At 50.8% G+C, this 15,915-nt stretch overlaps 1 protein-coding gene across 5 annotated transcripts in view; it reads right to left on the minus strand.

The window, feature by feature from the left end:
- Nucleotides 1-15,915, minus strand: part of IQSEC2 (IQ motif and Sec7 domain ArfGEF 2) — a 77,968-nt gene that overhangs the window by 7,704 nt on the left and 54,349 nt on the right. For all 5 annotated transcript variants that reach the window (XM_027053475.2, XM_027053474.2, XM_027053477.2 and 2 more), the window contains 8 exons: nt 11,943-12,204; nt 10,608-11,009; nt 7,301-8,196; nt 5,458-5,619; nt 4,862-4,984; nt 3,721-3,887; nt 1,388-1,527; nt 499-624 (listed from right to left, as the gene is read on the minus strand). In XM_027053475.2, coding sequence (XP_026909276.1) covers nt 499-624; nt 1,388-1,527; nt 3,721-3,887; nt 4,862-4,984; nt 5,458-5,619; nt 7,301-8,196; nt 10,608-11,009; nt 11,943-12,204 — 2,278 coding nt within the window. The remainder of the gene's footprint in view (nt 1-498; nt 625-1,387; nt 1,528-3,720; nt 3,888-4,861; nt 4,985-5,457; nt 5,620-7,300; nt 8,197-10,607; nt 11,010-11,942; nt 12,205-15,915) is intronic.

A 15,915-nucleotide genomic window follows, 5' to 3' on the forward strand; every position in this document is an offset into this window, starting at 1 on the left:
TCAGGTAAGAGATTGGACAAGAGACCCTGAAATTCTCTTGTACCAGCAGAGTCCTTAAGAGTCCCAGCTCTAAAAGATGCACGTCTACAAGGGTGATGAGCTTGGTTTTAAGCTTGAATCACTTCAAGCATCCTGACCACTTGAAGGTTTCAGAGGGACCCCAGGGTCACAGGTTTCCCCTCCTTTCAGCCCACACTCTGGGCTATTGAGGTGAACAGGGACATTTCCTACCACTTCCCAGACTGTAAGCCTGTCAACTCCTCTGGTCCTCACATCTTCTCCCCTGTGCAGCTGTCACTCCCTCCAAATGGATCCAAAAGGTAAAAGAGGGGCAGAGATGGCCTATGCCCTATCCAAGACTGCACACATCACATGGTAAAGCACATCATCCACCACACCTCCACCCACCAGCGGTTAACATGGTTCACATAGACCCAGGGTGCAAGTTCACCCTCCCCTCCCCCCGCCGCTCCATTTCCTCCCCTACAGTGCTCCTACCACGAGGAGATCGTTGAAGAGGAAGACTTCCCGCTGATGCAACCCTAGCCTCTGGGGGCGGTTTGGATCTGGCACCTCGTAGAGTTGACAGCAGCAAACCAGTCGACGGTGAGGAAGAGACAAGACCTAGATAGGCATGAAGAAATAGATGTCATCAAGGCTAGCCACACCAGCTTCAGGCCTCTGGCACCTTATCGTCCAACCTCAAGAGGAAGTTTACTCTGACACAAGGAGTCTAAGCAACAAAGGCCTAGGCTTGCCTTTGTCCTTGGAGCTCTCTTTGTTTAGAATGCCTTTCTTGCCCAGCTTTATATTCCATTCTTCTTCCAAATCCCAGTTCTAGTCTTTTCTCTTCCAAGAAGGTGTTTCTGATTTCCCCGGACCAGAAGTGACCTCTCCATCCTTTATGCTCCCTCAGACTAACTATAAGGCAGATGCACTGACACCCCCACTCCCAGCCTGTGAATACCTCTAAGGACAGAAACTATGTCTGATTCATATCTGTGTCCCTACTCCCCAGTCAAATGCCCAGCTCTATGGAAAGGCATCTGTAAATGCTTGTTGACTAAAAGACTACAGTGTGTTCTTGGTTTTAGTTATCAGTTTACTATTAGCTTGGCTCCTCACCTGGGATGGAGAGGCAAAACCGGGGGTGAGAAGGATGCCAATATTTATACAGCACCCACCACGTTCCTTGCAATGTGCTAGATGCATCCCCATAAGAGCATCTCACTCTGTACCACGCCCCGCTGAGGAATGCATTATCGCCTACTCCATTCAGCTGGAGAGGGGAGTCTGGGGCTCAGAGTCAGGGGTACTGACTTACCTGCCATTCAGTGGCAGAAGCAGACCCAAACCCCGTCCCTCTGCAGCCTCTCCAGGCACTTACCGGTTTCTTGCCAACAATCATGCGCTCCACAGCCTGCACCTGGGACACATGGTCATCATTGGTCCGCAGTTCACGCCCCTGGATTCGCTGGTAGATGCCCACCAAGAGGTCTCGGGGGATGTCTTCACCGTTGTCAACCCCTGGGTAAGGGAGTAACACAGGGGCATATTGCACAAATGTGAGGAGTGGGTGGCAGGGGTTCCTCCAAATGCCCCACACCCAGGCATGAGTGCAAACAATGGCCGAGACTGGAGGGAGTGGGCACCCTCGGTCCCTTGGTCAGGACTGGACTGGAAAAGGTGTCCTTCACCAAGCAACTGGATAGCCAGTTGCTTTCTTTCCCATGGCGGGGATTTTTTCTAAGCCACTCAGAGCACACTGTGATTAAAATAATCAGATACTTTTCCCCTTTCTAACTAGCAAAACTAACATTAAATGTTAGTAAGAGTGCAGGAAAGTGGGCATGTATATTAACAAAACTGTTTTTGGAAGGTAGTTTGGCAAAAGCCTAAATATTCCATGATTCTTCTTCTAGGAATCTGCCCTAAGGCATTACTCAGAAGTATGCGCACAGATGTGCGTACAAGTGCTACTTACAGGAAAAACCTTGAAACAACCTAAGTTCTCACAATAGAGGGACAGTTAAGTAAAGCTGAGTGTATCCATTTAATAAAATAATTTACAGCTATTAAAAACTTGGTGTTTACAAAAAGCATGTGAAAGTTCCTGTAGCGAGGTTACGTGGAAAGGGCAGGATAATAAAGAGCAGGAGAGAGAAGGAGGGAGGGTGGGAGGGAGGATTGATGAAATGAATGAATGAACGAATGACTAACAGCAGGATTCCAGAAGACAGATCCAGATGGCCTCTGATCTAACTCCCTCCTCCCAAGTCTACCATCCTTCTTCACTCTTGTCTGCTGAGTGAAACCCACTCACTCTTCCCTCCAAACCTTCTGCTAGAGAAAATGTTTTCTCCTTTGGAAATGCCACGCCTCCTCCCTGGACAGGTGCTAAAGGAACATGCTTCATCACACCGCCTTTTTACCTCAGCTGCCAGAGAGCTTAAGCCCATCTACTGTGCAAACCCTGCCGGTCAGCCAATTTGTCTCATCTGTTTGTTTTTCCTCATGTCTATTTCCCTCTTTCGTTTCTGTTTAAATAATCCTAGCATATGTGCCATTTTTAGGAGGCTGCTCTTTGGTGAGAGCCAGGGTTTGACATCAATACAATAAACCAAGAAAAAAGGTCAAGGTGACACCTTCTACCTGGCATTCAAGGTCCTTGCATATTGATTCCAACTGACCTTCCCAACTGGATCATCCACCCCATCTTGATTGTTCTTCAAACAACTTTTCCTGCCTTTGTTATTCTTTTTTTAATGTTTTTTGATGTTTGTTTATTTTTGAGGGGGGGGGTTCAGAGAGAGAGGGAGACAGAGGATTGGAAGCAGGCTCTGCCCTGAGAGGGGAGAGCCCGATGTGGGGCTCAAACCCATGAGCTGGGAGATCATGACCTGAACTAAAGTCAGATGCTTAACCGACTGAGCCACTCAGGTGCCCCTGTGCCTTCGTTATTCTTACTACTAGGTAAGCCTCCTCTATTGCTATTCTGTCATATTAGCCATGCCTTCAAAGCCCACCTTAAAATGAAAATACTGCTTCCTCCAGGAAGTGTGTTGGAGGTGGGCTCTCCCTCCTCTGAGGTCTGACTGCGCTTTTGGCCTGACATCATGGTTTGCTTTTTCTCTCGTGTTGGGTATCTGGTACTATATGTCAGTCTGTCCCACAAACCAGGAGCTCTCTCGGGGCAAGGGACTATGGTTTCCTTAGCACCCATCACAGGGCCTGGCACACGTGAGGCACTCAGTGTCAACTGGCTGGCTGGCTGGCTGGGTGTTCAAGTGGATAAAGGAATGTATGGATGGAGGAAAGGGTACGTAGAATACTTAAATGAGTCTTTATGGGCATAAATAAAAAGGAGAGGGAAAGAGGGAGGAGTGATAAGTGAACGGATGCATAAAATGACTGAGTGGATTAGTGTAAGCTCTGTAAGAGCCAGGGCTTTTATCTCTCATGTTCACTGCTGTAACCCCAGAACCTTCTCAGTGAGTATCTGGTGCAGGAATGAGTAGATGGACAAACAACTATTTGAGTGAATTAATAAGTGAATGCCCTGGCAATACCCAGCTTTGGCAGAAAGTGAGAGAGCATCACAGGTAATTTTCCACAGAGGAGGTGTGATCTCCCCGCTCCTTCCCCAGCCCACCTCCACCCTGCCCACTCTCCCTTCCGAGGTGAAGGACAGGACAAGCTGCTAGCGATGTCTGGGGTCACCTCTCAGGTTCTTGATGAAGTCATCTAGTTTCATCTTGCGTTCAGCCTTGACGCTGGGACTGTACATGTCGGTATTGAGGAGGATGATAGCAAAAGCAAGGATGAAGATGGTGTCTGGGTTCCGGAACTGGCGCACAAGGGCTGGGTTACAGACACAATACCGCTGGCTGCAGGGCAGGATCAGGGCCAGGGTCAGGCACTAGTAATCTTCACCTACCCACCGTCCCCCCACCCCCAGTCTGGTGCCACCAACCCTCTCCCCCAAGAAATATTCCCAAGGCTTTTGGGTATGTCCTCTTTCTTCAGCTTCCCCAAGACTAGCATATAAAATCACAACCACTACCTTTTACAGAGCTCTGCCTACAGACCTCCATACATTGTCTCATGTAATCCTATCACGATCCTGTAAGGTAGCTATTAGCAGCCCCATTTTACAGAGGAAGTAATGAGGCCCAAAGTGGAGAGGTAACGTGCCCAAGGTAAAAGGTTGGTAAATGGTGAAGACAAGATGAAAATCCAGATCTTTCTGACTATAGGACAAATCCTTCTCCCATTATGGGAAACAAGTTGTCAGCAACTCTTCTGTTTCCCTGCTTGATACCCCTAAGTGGTGGAGCCGGGTTATGTCCAGGTCTGCCTGATTCCCAAAGCATTAACAGTAGAGGATAAGAGTCAAAGGCATTAGGTCATGGAGGCAAACACATTTGAGTTCAAATCCTGGTTTGAACCTCTTACTGTATGACACTGAGCAAATTACTTAACCTCTCTAAATTTCTGATTTCTTATCTGCAAAATGGGAATAATAATGGAAGCACCCACCTCGTAGGGTTGTTGTGAGTATTTGGTGAAATAATCACATAAAGTGCCCAGCTCAGCAGCTGATACCTGGTAAACCAGTGCTTGACAAACATTAGCTGTTGCTAATGCTGTCGTCACCTATTGGATGCCCATGTCCCAGATGCTGAGCTAGACACTTTAGGCACACTACCTCTGATCCTCACAACTGCCTTGCATGATAGGATTTATGATTTCCAGTTTCTGGTGAGGAAAGTATGAGGCTCAGAGAGGTTACTTGTAGACACATACTACACTGCCCCCCAAAGGGGGGAAGGGCAGCTTCAGGAATGGGAAAAAGGCACACCTGAAGGCTTCGATAAGTCGCTCCACTTTCTGGGCCTCGCCTTGGACCCGGATATGGGATTGGAACTTCCGGAGTGCATCATCCAAATCCATGGAGGAGAAGTCCATCTCATCCACCACACAGCTGAGGAGGAAAGAAGCAGGTATGCCACTCTCAAATCCTCTGCAGAAAACCTCTGACCTACCCTGACCTGCTCAAACGGACAAACACCCCCACTGACAGACTTCCAAAATCTGGACCCATAGCCCTACCAAGTACTTACGAGGATGGAATGTTTGAAATTGAATCCATCCCAGAAAATCAAGGCCAGACACATGGTTCTAAGGGTCCTTTCCACTGACCCGCTGATTTCAGAGATAGGCAAACTGGGGCCCAAAGCAGGCCATAGGACAAGCAGGACCACCCAGAGGACTTTTGGAAACAGGGCCAAGAGAGATCAGACGTTTTTGAAGTAGAGGGGTATGGGAGCAGGAAGGTCTCTTCATCCTGTTTTGTAAAGTTTATCTGAACAAAAAGGACAGGCTGCCCACTTCCTCCCTCCTGCCCTCCTTTTCCAGGAATCCCTGGCCCGATCTGCCCCATCCTGGGGTCCTCACTCCAACACATCTCTGTTGAACTGCTTCTGCCGGTTCCCTAGGAATTCCCCTATCATCTGCCGGCTCAGGCCTTTCCGTTCCAGGATAAAGTGAGCCACTCCCACCGGTGTGTCTGACAGGAAGCCCCGCTCGATCAGATACTGGATACCCTTCTCTGGCTTCCTGCAGAAAGAGGGGAGGTAGATGAGATGACTGTGCTCCTAGAATTCGGCCCTTGGTCCCACTTCATGAACTAATTTTGGGCCCAACCATAGCCTCAGAGAACCAAGGAAGGTGAATATATAACTTATGTCCAATCCCTTCATGGTACAGATAAGAAAACTGAGGCCCAAGGGGAGGAAGTCACTCTCACAGAGTTTCTAAATTCCAAGGCATCCTAAACCCTTTCACTGGAGCCAGTCAGTTAACTGGAGCCACACTACAATGGAAACTAAGATCTAATGAGAGGCTGCTCTATGCCAGGAGCTTTAATATTCCCAGTAGCCACTAAGGAGTCCTGGGAGAAGGCCTGAGCCCCTAGGCTAAGCCCTTCTCTCTGAGTCACAGACCCTCAGAACAGGAAAGTGAAGAGGTTTCTCTGTCTGCCTCTCAAATCCCACCCAGACAAGGTAGTACCCAGCCTCTGTGAATGTGCCAATAGACAAGATACTCTCTACTTTCCACTAGGCCAATTCTGGGTCTGAGCTATCCCGTATTCAAAACCCCAGAGCCTTAGGACCCCATGAGGCTGGAATTTGGAAGAGACTTTGGTGCCACAGGAGTCTCACATCTGTCACTTACCAGTTGTGTGACTCAAGGCAACTCCTTTTATGTCTCTAAGCCTCAGCTCCTTCTCTATAAAACAGGGACACTACTTCCCACCTTCCTGAGCTATTGTGAGAAGTAAATATAGGTGGCAGTGTCTACTAGGCTATGAAGACGCAAGGCATTTGGTTTCTAATTCTCTTCTGAGCAAATGTCAGGCTTCCACCTCACTCCTAAGCACCTGGCATAAGATCAGGCACCTAGAAAGGGCTCAGTCATGGTCACTGACTACTCCAGTACTCCACCCTGCCCCCCCCCCGCCCCAGGCCTGAGTATGCACACCCTGCTAATCAAAACTTTTTAAAAGTTTGTTTTATTTATTTTGAGAGAGAGAGAGAGAAAGAGAGAGGGAGAGGAGGAAGGGGAGGGAGGGAAAAAACGAGCAGGGAAGGGGCAGAGAGAGAGAGGGAGAGAAAGAATCCCAAGCAGGCTCTGTGCTGTCAGCTCAGAGCCCGATGCAGGGCTCGAACTCACAAACCACGAGATCATGACATGAACCGAGATCAAGAATTGGATGCTTAATAAACTGAGCCACCCAGGTGCCCCACACACCCTGCTAATCAATAGATGGAAGCACTGAAGCCCAAGGAAGGAACACATCTTGCCCAGGGCTACACAGAGAGGCTGGCCGGAGTCAGGTTAGGGGTCGAGGGCTCCTGTTACTTAGAGCAGGGCTCTTTATACATCATATCACCTCCCCACCAAAAAGGGGACATGGGGGACCCAAGGTTCAGAATCCATCCTATAGACAGCAAACCGGGCCCAGAGGAGGAAACATCTTGCCCAAGATCACACGGCCAGTCAGAGGCAGTATTAGGGTTAGAATTGCCTCTGACAGGTGTGTCTGTGTGTGGTGGGGAGGGCTTTCCATTCTGCCACCCTGTTGCCAATCCTCTTCCCTGAAAGGCTGGGGAGAAACACCACCCACAAAACGAGAGGATGGCTGAAGCAGGATCTCTCCTTGGAGTTCAGCCCCAACGGTCCAAGTGCCTCTAGCAGGGTAGGAAGGGGCGAGGAGGCAGGATCAGGGAGCACGTACTTGTTGAAGAGGTTGAGGCCGATTCGGTAGTGCCGCCTCTGCACCACGTCGTTGTTAAAGGCTGGTGAGTCCCAGCTGTGCCTCGTCTCCCGCTGGTAAGTCTGCTTGCACAAGCCTGTGGCTGGAGGCTCTCTCAGGCTGTCCCTCGAAGAGGAGCCAGAGCTGCAGTTGATGGTCTCATTGGAATTGCTGGAGCTCTCCAGGCTCTCATTATCTCCACCATCAGAGTTCTCGCCTGCTGCCTCGCACTTCCCCAACCTCCGACCCCCAGCCACACCACTGGGCCCAGTGCCACTGTTGGGGGCTGGTGGCAGTGGCCCTGGCGGGGCTGGGGCTGGGCCTTCTGGGGCTGGGTAGTGGCGGTGTGGGATTGGGGCCCTGCCTGGTGGCCCCTTGTGCTTCAGGGTCCCATGGGGGCTGCAGCCATCAGCCTCATACACCAGCTGGCGGTGGACAGACCCGCGATCTGAGCGGTCACTCAGGTCCACGGAGCTGTCACTAGGAGGCTCAATGGTAAGCAGGGGAAGGTGGGCGGCCCGCAGCCGGAAATCCCGGCACTCCAAGCACCCAGGACCCCTGCGAGTGCCTTCCTCACGGGCACCGTCTTCCCGGGTCCCAGGTGGCACTGGTGGAGGAACTGGTGGGAGAGGGGCTGGCGCCCAGAACTCAGGCCGGCCCTGGGGTGGGGGCTCTGTGCTGGGCAGTCGCTCAGGGGATGGTGGGGGAACTGGGTCATCCAAGTAGAGGGGAAGGTCACTGAAGGACGTGGCTGAGCTGTCCTCTTGCTGTTCCTTTGACTCTCGCTTCTCCAGTTGGGCTGACCCTGGTTCCTCAGACATGGGCCCTGATGGGTGGCAGTTCAGGGCCTCATCAATGGACTCAGCCAGAGACTTTACCTGTGTGGGAGTAAAGGGGAAGAGGGAAGGGAAGGAGGGTAGGATGGTGGAAGGGAAAGTAGGGGAGGGAGGGAGGGGAGGCAAAAGGGGGAATCTTCCTAGTGGGTCAGCCAAGAAGAGGGAATCCCCTCCCCCACCCCCACAGGTTCTCTGCAGTGTATAAAATAACTCCCAGGGAACCATTGTGAGCTCACAGGGGCTGGCTATTGGCCACAAGTCCCCTTCTCAATATCTCAATCCCTCCTTCATGTCCCTATGTACCCATGCCAAATGCCACCTACTCTCTGATTCAATCCACATTCCTGCCTCTGCCATCCCCCAGGGTAAACCAATATCCCAGCTTCCTCTGGGCTCCCAGAGCCCTCCATCTGGTTCTGTCTGGTTCAACCCATAATATTTATTATTTGATGATCTAAACCATGGCTGGTAACTCTGCTTCCCTGTGGTATCCAGCCTCCAAACTGGCCTCTAATGATCCCTGCCTCTTGGTATACATGATCCCAGGCTTGGTCTGTGGAGCCAACAGTATATGGCAGAAGTGATGGGATGTCACTTCCTACATCAGGTTATACAGGACTGCAGCTTCCTTCTTGAGCACTCTTGTTCACTGTTCTCTCTCTCAGTCTCTCTCTCTCAGACCCCTTGCTCTGGGGGAAGCCACACCATGAGCAGTCCTAGGGAGATGCCCACATGATGAGGAGCTGAATCTTCCTGCCAACAGTCAAGTGAGTGAGCTTGGAAGCAGACCCATCAGCCCCCAGCAAGTCTTCACAGACTGGTCTCACCCTATGGCTTGATTGAAGCCTCATGAAAGACCCTGAGCCAGAACCACCAGCCAAGCCACTCCCAGATTCCTGGCCCTCAGAAACCGTGTGAGATAATAAATATTTCTTGTTTAAGTGCAGTCTTTATGTTCAGTTTGAAGCTACTAAATTTGGGGGTCATGTGTTATGCAGCAATGTAACTGATACATGTAACTACCACACTTCTCCATCATATTTAGATAGCATTAACAGCTGAGCCCAGGCCTGGTTCCTCAGTCTCTGCACCAGACTGTGATCCCTTGTCCCCCATTCTCCCCTTGAGGGATGGGTCCAGGTTTCTGTCTTTTCAGCCAGCTCAGTCAGCTTCAGTCGACTCAGCTCAACACATTTGACACAGAAGAGGTATTCAATTAAATGTTTGTTGTATGGATGGATGAGTGACTTAGATCTTCCATTTAAAATTTCTTTCCTCCCCCCTACCTACACCCCTTCACTAGCTCCAGGGAAGCATTTCCTGGCTGATGGCAGGGTGAGATCAGAGAGCTTAGAGAAGAATGGTTTCTTCTCTTATAAAGCTTCATTCATTCATTCATTCATTCAACCCTTTCTGCCAAATACCTCCTTGGTTTTAGGAAGGAAACTAACATGTACTGAGCAGCTGCTTTCATGTATATTACCTAGCTTAAGTGACTCTTCAAAACAGCTTTAAAAGGAAGGTTCTATCTCCATTTTATTGATCATGTTTCAGTGATGTTAAACAACTTTCCGGAGGTCACACAGCTGAGAGATGGCAGAACTGGGATTTGCACTTGAACAGCTAATGCTGACAGACCTCAAGCCGAGAATGATCTGCTACCACCATCACTGCCTATTATATTCCCACCATCTCATGCTTTTGCCAATGTAATGCCTGTGCAAGCAACACCCTACTCTCCCAACAATCTCTAACTTGCTAAGTCTTATTTGTCTGGTAAGGCCCAGCTCCAGTGCTATTTTCTCAAAGAGGCTTTCTCTTGTCCTCCCAGAAGAAAGTCTCTTTTCCCTCCTCTGCATTCCCATGGTACTATATGTGATCCTTTCTCATGGCTCTGAGCACACTCTATTTCAGGAGACAGTCATGTGCATGTCTGTCATTTCCTACTGGCCTTGGAGATCCTCGAGAACAAGGACCCTGGCTGGCTCATCTGTCTCTGTCGCAGTGCCCACCACAGAGCCTGGTCGATAGTGGTAGTAGTGCAGTATAAGGGAAAGGACATGGACTTTAGAACCAGACAGAGCTGAGTTCCAATCCAGTTTGGAAAAGTCACTTCGCCTCTCAGGGACTTGGAGCCCCAGTCTCCTCCTCTGTTATCACAATTGGGATAACAACCCCCATTGTGCAGGTCGTTATGATGCACACACAGCACCTGGCATGGAGTAGGAGCTCATCACCTGTTAGGCCTTAATTTGCTTGTGCATCAAGTTCCAAAGAGTGAGAACTTAAATTTTCTTATGTGTTCCAAAAGCCTAGATGTTTAACTTGTTCTAACTAGATGGATGCCTTTCTCATCCATCTCACAGTCCGTACTCACATGCTTGCCAGGCAACTTCTTTCAGTTTGGAATATAGGCAATATAGGGAGGAGAGGCCCTTTTCAGGGATGCTGACCTGTTTGGAGAAGGAGTCCTCGAGCTCTGTGATGTCATTGGAAAACTCTCCAGATGTGGTGACAGAGCTTCCCCCACCATCGATGCCCCCTCCACAGGAGCCCCCATATGGGAGCCCTCGGTCAAGCCGGTGGCTCCGGGCACCAGCCATGGCACCCTCGTCCAGCGAGGCAGGCTTGCCCTCGAAGTACGCGGGGTTCTGTGCCTTCTCATACTCCTCAAAGGAGAACTGCATCCGCATATTGGAAAGGATGATGCGGCGGGACATGCGGCTTTCTGAAGCCGAGCTGCGGAGCCGCTCAAAGTTCTTGTTCATGCGGTACTGGCGAAAGGCTGTCTGGATGGTCCTGGCGGCCCTGCGGCTCAGGAAGGAGCCCCCATACTTCCTCTCCAGCATTTCCACCTAGCAGGGGAGGGTTGAGGGGGATGAGGTCAGAAACTCACTGCAGCCTCATTCACCTCCCTGGGCCTCAACCCACACCACAGCCAACTGCGCATAGCTGCCTAGACAGGCCAGGCTGTGCTCTCAGTGTTGTGTCCTCACTTTAATCTCAGATAACACTTGTCACATGGGACTGGATTGTGGTTTTCTTTTTTATTTACAAGAAATAGATGTTCATTATGCCAGAAAAGTTAAAAAAAAACAGAGATGCCAAAAATGGAAAGAAAAGTAAGAAATAAATTGAGAGCAAGGGGAAGGAAAGGAAAGAGGAAGAGAGAGAAAGAAGAGAGGGAGAGAGGAAGGGAAGGGGAGTGTGCAGAGAGGAAAGGAAAGAAGGAAGGAAGGAAGGAAGGAAGGAAGGAAGGAAGGAAGGAAAGAAGGGAGGGGGGAGGAAGGAAGGGAGGAAGGAAGATAGGTTCGTCTGAAGTCCCAAAACCTAGGCATAACCACAATGAATGCTTTGGTATATGTCCTTCCAGGTTTTTTTTATATACATAGGATTTTGTGCTCCCTGACCTTTTTTGTTCTTTTTTTTTTTTTTTTAGCTACACAAATCCTGTGTGATATATGTGATATACTATAGCACACTCTTCTGAAAGTGCCCATTTATGTGTGTGCTTCTCCTATTAGATTTTGGAGGACTGGGTTCCGGTCTCATTCATCTTTGTGTCAGTGTTTGCTGAGTGAACTGGAAACTCAGTGGATGGGTGGTGAATGAGTGCATCCCCAGGAGGATGAAGGACCCCAGAGCTAGTCTCCCATTCTAGTTTCCCTATCCCTCCCTGGATACCGCCCTCAAGTGCCACATCCCAATCCCTCCCTTGGTTCTCGCACACCCACACACCCCCACCCCGTTCCCACTCCCATTCCCAGCCAGAACTGTCTCCTCTGCACCTTCTTGTCCTGCAGGTCCGTGGAGAGTTCGTAGCTGTCCGATAGGGCCTTGGAGCGCTTTATCTCCTCCTCCTCCTGCTTCCTCAGGGCGACACTGGCTGGCTGGAGGCGAGCTCGTTGAGCCCAGGGAAGGCCCACCCCAGTTGGGGGGCCCCCCATGTGGCTGCTGGTGGGGGGCATCTGGCTCAGCCGGTATGGGGGTTGGCTCCCAGGACTATCAACCGCTGTGCTCAGGTCACTGCCTGGGGCATCACCCTCCACACTGTGGGGATGAGATAAGATGAGCCAGGATGTGGGACCAGGAGATGGGCCTGCTCAGCAAGACTGAGAGTGGGTAGACCAGATCCCTGCCCACAACCCCATCCTCCCCAGCTCCCTCACAGACACAGGAACCCCAGTATTTAAGGGCAGCAAGGGAGTTCCCCTCTTTTCCCTTCAGGCCCCCTTGCCTTCATAGCCCTACCCTCATTGCCCTTCAGCCCCACCACTCACAGCTCCAGCCTCTTAGACTCCTTTACCTCAAGGTTGGGTCTTCTCACAGGCTTGTCCCCAGTCCTACTCACCCCTCACACCTGGTCCCTTCATAGTCACGTCCCCTCCACAGCCTTATCCCCAGACTGGTTCCCTCCCAGTCTTGTCCACTCAAGTACCTTTTTCTAATAGTGCTGGCCCCTAACAATTCCATCCCCAAACCTTCCTTCCCTTGATGGACCAGTTCCCTCACAGTCCCATCCCTCTCAGCTCTAGCCCCTCATGGCTCTGTCCCCAACACTGCATGCTGTGGTTTCCTTCCCAGCCTGATCCCCCAGCACCACCCAGATCAGCCCTGACCCCAGGCCTGGGACCCACTCCTGCATCCTGCACCTCCACACTCACCCCTCCCCTGCCTAGCCCGACCCCCTATAGCCCCGCCCCTGCCCTCAGCTGCCTGGATACTGGTCTAGCCAGTTCCCAGGGTTCCCTGTCTGCAAGGGCTCAGGCTCCCAGACAGTGGGAGGCACCTCCCATTCAGCATCCTCACAGGTAAAGAGCTGCCCTGCGGGGCAACTTCTTTTTTCTCCTCATGGCCTCCTCTACTCAGCTGGGGGAGGGGAGGGCAAGAGTCTCAAGGTTGAAGACTGGCAGGAGCTGGGCACTGGGCCTTGCCTGCCCTGGTTACTCAGAGCTGTTGTTCTGCCAGACCTGCTCCCATGGTGCCATGGCAACCAGGCTGCCAGGGAACCCAGGTGGCGGCAGAGCCCAGGTGCCCTGAGCCTAGCGGGCAAGGTGAGGAACCGCAGAGGTGGGGAAAATGGGGGAGGGAGGTCGGGAGGGGAAGGACAGGTGGGTGAAGCATGGGGGTTGTGGGGGGAATGGGTGTGGCTGGGGCCCAGGGAATGAATGGTCTGGTTTGGGCAGGCACATGGTTGAAGGGGCCCTTGGTTGGAAAGGGTTAAGGGGCCACTCCCCAACCCCTACTTGGCAGAGGCCAGGGCACAGGGCAGGGCAAGCTGGGGTGGATGTAAGGGGACTCCCTACCAATATGGGAGCTTGAGCTGCAACAGACCTTCCAGCCTTGCAGGAGAGCACTCAGGGGTGCAGTGGGGAGGCTGTACCCACCCACCAGGCTGGGTCCTGGGCTGCAGGGGGAGAGCTCCTTTCCACCCCTAGTGGAGCCTCCCACCCACCATTCAACCTCCATCCTCCCAACGTCAGTCTATAACACTGCCAGGAGCAAGGCAGAAACAGACTGGGGAACTGCCCTCTACCCCAAATACTCTCTCCTCCTGGGCCTCAGGGCCTTGTGAAGTCCACTTTGGGGGTCAGACCTGGCCCAGCGCTCTCCCCACCAACCCAGGCATCTAAGGTGCTCCTCTCCACCTCACTCAGGACTGCAGGATACTGCCCAGCAACCTCTCAAAACTCTCCCTCTCAGCACACAGCTCAAACCCAGGTTTCCTCAATTGTCTCCTCGGTTCATGAACCATCCAGAGCTCCCACTGTCCACAAGAGATAGCCCAAGTTCCTTATTCTGGCATTTGAGGATTCTCAAAGATACCATAGCTAATGCTTATAGAGTGCTTAGCATGTCAGGCACTGTGCTTACCACCTCACATTTAATAACCTGTTTACTGTCCAAAAGAACCCTATGAGATAGGTATTGTGATTTATCTTCATTTTATACATAAAGAAACTGGGGCTCAGAGAGGTTAAGTAACTTATCAATGGTCACACAGCTATTAATGATAGACCCAGGATTCAAATCCAGGCGGTCGGTCTCCAGAGCTCACACTCTTCAATATTAAGCCATACTGCAAGCTTAGCTGCCAGCCCCCATCCCATCTACCCTTCCCTCCAGCCTGGCCCAGATCCTGTTTCTCCCAAATACTCCTCTGCTTTCCACCTCCAAAACTGCTCATACAGTACCTTCTGCCTAGAATACAGCCCCTATCATTTCTGCCATCTGCAATCTGAGAAATCCCCCCACACCCTACTTCTATCAAGATTCAGGTCATATGCTACCACAAGAAGCCCTCCTGAAGCCCACCTCCAGCCAGAAATTATTGCTGGTCCTGTGCAGAGCTCCCACACACAGCACATGTCTGTCCTTCTTTTTATGGTGCAGGTTAGCTTTGGCAAAGCATGACAACTATTTGTGTTCCCAGCACAGGAAGAGACTTTGGTAATCTCCTAGCCAGCACAGAGGACAAGGCCGGGAACAGAGTAGCTAAAAGCTTCTGGAGTGAAGGAGTCAATGAATGGGCCATGGTGGCTATGCTAATAGATCCTCCCACCTGAGCCTTGACCTCCCTCTCCAGTGTCTTCTTCCAATCCATTCTCCATCCTGAGGCCAGAGAGAGCTCTCCAAAGTACAGCTTTGACCATTTTGTGCTCCCACTAAAACCCTTCCACAGCTCCTCATAATTCATTCAACGAACAATTGAGCATTTTCTATGCACCAGGCACAATGCTAGGTGCCAGAAATAAAATAGTGGACAAAATACATAAGACGTGTTCCTTGGGGAGGTGACATTCTAGTGAGAGAAGCAGACTATAAATACATACTGTTGGGGCGCCTGGGTGGCTCAGTTGGTTAAGCATCTGACTCTCAGTCTCGGCTCAGGTCTTGACCTCACAGTTTTGTGAGTTCAAGCCCCCCATCAGGCTCTGTGCTGGCAGTGTGGAGCCTGTTTGGGATTCTCTCTCTCTCTCTCTCTCTCTCTCTCTCTCTGCCCCTCCCCTGTTCATGCTGTCTCTGTCTCTCTCTCAAAAATATATAAACTTAAAAAAAATTTTTAAAATACATACTGTCCTTTCAGGTAGGGAGAAGTGCTAGGAAGGAAAATACAACAGAGGGATAAAAAGTGCTGTTTTCGATATTGTGGTCAGGGAAGGTCTTCTTGAAGAAGTGGCATATAAGCTGAGCCCCGATGGAAGTGAGGGAGTGAGCTCTGTGGTCACCTGAGGGAAAAGCAGTCCAGACAGAAGGTAGAGCTAGTGAAAAGATATAGAGTTGAATGGCACCTGCCATGTTTGAGAAACAGTAAGGAAGCCAGTGTAGCTGGAGCAAAGTGGATGAGGGGAGAGTGATAGAGAGGTAAGATCAGAGAGGTAATGGGGGCCAAATCATGAATGGCATTAAGCCCATGATAAAGACTTTGACTTTTTCACTCTGATTGAGATGAGCTGAGGAGGGACGTGATCTAACTTAGGTTTCATAGGAATCATCATCCATAGGATAACGTCTAACTTCCTCACCACAGCCATGGATGGTTCTGCTGACCTGACCCCTGCTTCATATTCCTCTGCCCCATTACTTCAACCTGGCTATGCTCTGCTCACCCTTCAACATTTAGCTCAGGTGTGCTCTTCCATGCCCACCTGCCCACTCCACACATGTTGGCTTTCAGGTCCTTCCTCTGCTGCCATAGGGCCTTATGGTCACCTCTATCCCTAGGGCAAGAGCATTAATGAGTTCATTGAATCCTCAAAA

The sequence above is a fragment of the Acinonyx jubatus genome, chromosome X, assembly GCF_027475565.1.
Source record: "Acinonyx jubatus isolate Ajub_Pintada_27869175 chromosome X, VMU_Ajub_asm_v1.0, whole genome shotgun sequence".
In the NCBI taxonomy this organism is placed as follows: domain Eukaryota; kingdom Metazoa; phylum Chordata; class Mammalia; order Carnivora; family Felidae; genus Acinonyx; species Acinonyx jubatus.